At 39.4% G+C, this 5,147-nt stretch overlaps 1 protein-coding gene across 1 annotated transcript; it reads left to right on the top strand.

Annotated features, from left to right (window-relative positions):
- Nucleotides 1-744: 744 nt before the first annotated feature.
- Nucleotides 745-4,462, top strand: LOC130918698 (zinc finger protein Gfi-1-like). Its single transcript, XM_057840628.1, has 2 exons — nt 745-904; nt 3,976-4,462. Exons 1-2 carry the CDS (start codon nt 755-757, stop codon nt 4,318-4,320), a joined length of 495 nt encoding a protein of 164 aa, XP_057696611.1. The 5' UTR covers nt 745-754; the 3' UTR covers nt 4,321-4,462.
- The last annotated feature ends 685 nt before the right edge of the window (nt 4,463-5,147 follow it).

Below are 5,147 nucleotides of genomic sequence, written 5' to 3'. Positions count from 1 at the left end.
TGAGACGACATTGATCTCTCAAATGTATCAATTAACCCATTTCATTCAACGTATTAATCTATCATTAGCATGTTTCGTTGCCATTGACGTCAATAGATGTCCAATCCATTTACTTCCATAAATTATACATTAATAGCAAAATTTGTGAAGCGATTAATCTATCAAATGTATCAATTAATCACAGTTTCATTCAAAGTATTTATCTAGCATTAGCAGGTTTCAGTGCCATTGATGTCGATAGACGTCCAGCCTATTTGAAGTGGGAGGGTTGGCTTTCGCTGCTACCTTTTCACTTCATGTTGATTGGATATCTACCATTGATGAATGAATTAGTGTTCATATTCAATTTTGATTAATTTACCCCCTGCTTTCTCCCAGTAGACTCGCTCAAATCTTTCTCTCCTTTGGTGGACGACACGCCGGCCTTCTCGGTTCCCTTTCGGCCGTACGACTGGAGCGGCTACCAAGCCCCCGCCGCGCAGAACCTCTACCCCGTCCCGCCCCCTCTTGCGCACGGCTTCTACGCGGAGCGGGATGCGGAGGTGCTCCGCCAGCATCCGTCCGCGTACGCGCAGGAGACGCTGCAAACGTACGGGCGCCACGCCGCCTCGTTCCTCTTCCACGGCGCTCAGCACCGCGACGCCCCACCGGATGTTCTAATGCTGAACGGCGCCTACAAGTGTGTCAAGTGCAGCAAGGTGAGACACGACGGAAGCGGTGATGCTATTATTTAGTCGAGGTAGCTTCAACTGAGATGTTCCGGCAGGTGTTCTCCACGCCGCACGGCCTGGAGGTGCACGTCCGCAGGTCCCACAGCGGCAGCCGGCCCTTCGCGTGTACCGTCTGCAGCAAAACCTTCGGACACGCCGTCAGTCTGGAGCAGCACAAGGCTGTGCACTCGCAGGTAGGTCTAACGGAACTATACGTATATGCAACACAAGGTCATTTAATGTGATTTACCTCACATTATATCAACAAGAAACAATGATAAGGAACAATAAATTAAGAAATAGGAATGAAATAGGAATAATATCGCTGTTAATGGGGACCAGAACCGACCGTATAAAGTGAAAAACAGCATAGTGTCATCATTTTTTACATACATTTCGTGTGTGTATGTATAACATCAATAGGTGTACATCAAACCCAAAAATGCTTATGCATTAGAACATTAAAACATAGTTTGAAACGTAAATAAAATACTAATAATATAAATAACATACATCACATCATATATAAATTAGGGCTGTCAAAATTATCGCGTTAACGGGCGTTAATTTTTTTTTTTTTAATTAATCACGTCAAGACATTTGACGCAATTAACGCACATGCCCCGCTCAAACAGATTAAAATGACAGTACAGTGTCATGTTCACTTGTTACTTGTGTTTTTTGGAGTTTTGTCGCCCTCTGCTGGCGCTTGGGTGCGACTGATTTTCTGGAATTGTGTAATTATTGACATCAACAATGGCGAGCTACTAGTTTATTTTTTGATTGAAAATACTACAAATTTTTTTCAAACGAAAACATTAAGAGAGTTTTTAATATAAAATTTCTATAACTTGTACCAACATTTATCTTTTAAGAACTACAAGTCTTTCTATCCATGGATCGCTTTAACAGAATGTTAATGCCATCTTGTTGATTTATTGTTATAATAAACAAATACTGTACTTATGTTGAATGTATATATCCGTCTTGTGTCTTATTTTTCAACTCCAACAATCATTTACAGAAAAATATGGCATATTTTAGAGATGGTTTGAATTGCGATTAATTACGATTAATTAATTTTTAAGCTGTGATTAACTCGATTAAAAAGTTTAATCGTTTGACAGCCCTAGTATGAATAATAAAAAAAATAATACGTACTATACCAGGGGGTCAGCAACCCGCGGCTCTAGAGCCGCATGCAGCTCATAAGCGCTGCCCGAGTGGCTCCCTGGAGCTTTTTCAAAAAGGTTTGAAAATGGAAAAAGATGGGCGAATTAAGTATATATTTTTTGTTTTAATATGGTTTCTGTCGGAGGACTAACACGACACAAGCATTCTTTTAAATTCATTAATATTGTAATGAAGGTAAAACTTGAGGTGGCAACATACAAAATATTAAATGTCATGGTTCACTTACTTATTTTGCGGCCGTGGCACAGTTGGTAGCTTGAGTTGTCCTGGGACCGAAGGGTTAGCGGTTAGATTCCCGGCTATGACTGCCCACTGTCATAGTGATCTAATTGGGCAAGGCAATGAACCCTAACTTGCCCCCAATTGGTTGGCAGCGCCTTGTGGCAGCGCCATTGATGTATGAATGTGTGTATGAAAGGGTAAATGTGTGCTAATGTATAGCGCTTTGGGCATTGTAACAATGTAGATAAGCGCTATCTAAGTACTCTCCATTTACCATTTACCATTTTTCCCCCTTTGTCATTGTTTGCATACTATCCTCATTAAAATATGAAAACTTATAAATCTTTGGGTGGTTTTAGGTAAAGCAGGCACTGTTTTTTTCATCTGTGTGATTTTGACAAAGATCAGATCACATTTGATGGTGATTTTAGGCAGAAAAGTGAGATTTTTTTTTTTCATACCACTGTATGTATGTAATACTCTGTACAACCCCCCTTTGCCAACAAAACAAGGTCTGGGGACTGAGATGGCCATGGGAGGAGCTTGATTTTGTGTCCGGTGAACCATTTCTGTGTAGATTTGGCCATATGTTTAGGGTCATTGTCTTGCTGAAAGACCCAGTGAGGACCCATCTTCAGCTTTCGGGCAGAGGGCAACAGATTTTGATTTAAAATGTCCTGGTATTTCAAAGCATTCATGATGCCATGCACCCTAACAAGGTTCCCAGGGCTTTAGAAGTGAAACAGCCCCACAGCATCACTGACCCACCCCCATTCTTCACAGTGGGTATGAGGTGCTTCTCAGCATGCGCATCTTTCGTGGCACGCCAGACCCACTTAGAGTGTTTGTTGCCAAAAAGCTCAATCTTGGTCTCATCTGACCAAAGCACACGGTCCCAGACGGACCGTGTGATCAAAAAATAAACTAGTAGCCCGCCATTGTTGATGTCAATAATTACACAATGCTCATGTGTGCTTAAGCCCATAAAATCAGTCGCACCCAATCGCCAGCAGAGGGCGACAAAACTCCAAAAAAACACAAGTAACAAGTTGGCATTGCACTGTGCTGTCATTTTAATCTGTTTGAGCGGGGCATGTGCGTTAATTGCGTCAAATATTTTAACGTGATTAATTTTTTAAAAAAAATTAATTACCGTCCGTTAACACGATCATTTTGACAGCCCTATCTATCCACATATATATATATATTTAGAGAGAGAGAGCATTTTCCTATGTTTGAATAAAGGGACCCCCTCCCCACCAATTCATTGATTAATGTTAAGTTAATCACTATCAATTATTAGAATAATTGCTCATTTTAATACAACAACATTGTGAGTTTTTGAGATTCTGCAAAACAAGCATACAAGAATTGACTCATCAACACCCGAATTATCAAAATAAATAGACGATTTCCAGAATCAGTTACTGTGATCCCTCAGTTATTGCTGTTATCAGGACTAGAAAACGTATATGTTATCGTTAGAACATTATATAATAGTTTGAAACACGTAAAAAAATATTAATAATATAAATACATACAATAAACATAATGTATAATAAATATAAATAATACGTACCGAATTAAAAGCAACAATTTTATTGAACGCCTATTTTGATTTATTTATTTATTTATTTATTTTTTAAGTTTTCTTGCATGAAGCAGAAAGCTGAGCTGATTTATTTTTGAGAAGCTTAAAATCAGATTTACTGTTTCAGTTTGTAATAAATCCAAAATGACAGCCAAAAAAATGATGTAAAGAATATATTTGCTTTCATAGAGGATTTTGAATCCAAATGAATTGTACGATTAATCGACAGATTAAAAACTCCTTCCCGTTTCCACGCAGGAACGAAGCTTCGACTGCAAGATTTGCGGCAAGAGCTTCAAGCGCTCGTCCACGCTTTCCACGCACCTCCTGATCCACTCGGACACTCGGCCCTACGCCTGCGCGTACTGCGGCAAGCGCTTCCACCAGAAGTCGGACATGAAGAAACACACTTTCATCCACACGGGCGAGAAGCCGCACAAGTGCCAGGTTTGCGGCAAAGCCTTCAGCCAGAGCTCCAACCTCATCACGCACAGCCGCAAGCACAGCGGATACAAGCCCTTCGCCTGCCACCTTTGCGGGAAAGGTTTCCAGAGGAAGGTGGACCTGCGCAGGCACAAGGACGCGCAGCACGGGCTCAAGTGACGGCGATAGACGTCCAATCGTGCGGCTATGAGAAACTAAATGAAAACACTTCAAATGAGTTAAAATTATATGTCAATACAGATGAAGAAAATGAACAATGTTGCCATTTCTATAACGTAATATCATGAACAATTATTTTCCAAACGTGTGGTTCACATTCATAAGCTGTCATTGCTTAATGTTAAATAATATTTCATCATAAAAATGATAAATACATTGTGAGTTCACGTATTTTTTCTAAGTGGTTGCGGTCAATAGTTTTCAATTGAAGCTATAATAATGATATTAGTTACATTTCGAGCAACCTGACATATATAAAAATTTAAACTTTACTTAATTTAAAAAAAATGTAGACTCAAATATTTGTTGTTTTTTTTTTTTAGAAAAGGTTTCAAATACAGTTTGATATTAATAAGTGTCATTGTTAATTTCAGTGTCAATAATTTTACACAGCAGATTTTTACGGGACGAAAATTTGGCATTCGACGGAAATACAACATGTCAACAACATGCCGCCTTCTTCGGAGAAAAGGGATATTAGAAGTTATTTTTGGCCAGGAGCAGCCACTGTAAGTAATGTAAAAAGACGTCAATGTTGTGGAGGTGGGGAAGACACCACTAATTTTGCTACTGAAAGTCCGACTTCGAGTTAGCATAACATTAAATTGCGTGAATTTGATTACCTGCAAAACTCAAATAGGAAGCTGCTTATAGAGAAGTGTTTTCTGTGTGTGGTAATGTCAGTTAAACTGTGAGAAATCCAGTTAACCAGTTTACCCCCTTAACTCCAATTTTCATTTTTATTTTATTTATGTGGTCTTAAAGCA

The sequence above is a fragment of the Corythoichthys intestinalis genome, chromosome 7 (assembly GCF_030265065.1).
Source record: "Corythoichthys intestinalis isolate RoL2023-P3 chromosome 7, ASM3026506v1, whole genome shotgun sequence".
Classification (NCBI taxonomy): Eukaryota; Metazoa; Chordata; class Actinopteri; order Syngnathiformes; family Syngnathidae; genus Corythoichthys; species Corythoichthys intestinalis.
This window is presented reverse-complemented; position numbering and strand designations above follow the sequence as displayed.

What these genes read in the sequence shown, in the direction of transcription:
- LOC130918698 (XM_057840628.1), top strand. Translation starts at nt 755, where the DNA reads ATGTTCCGGCAGGTGTTCTCCACGCCGCACGGCCTGGAGGTGCACGTC. An exon ending in ACAAGGCTGTGCACTCGCAG is followed by an intron (nt 905 to 3,975) that starts GTAGGTCTAACG and finishes GTTTCCACGCAG; the next exon opens with GAACGAAGCTTCGACTGCAA.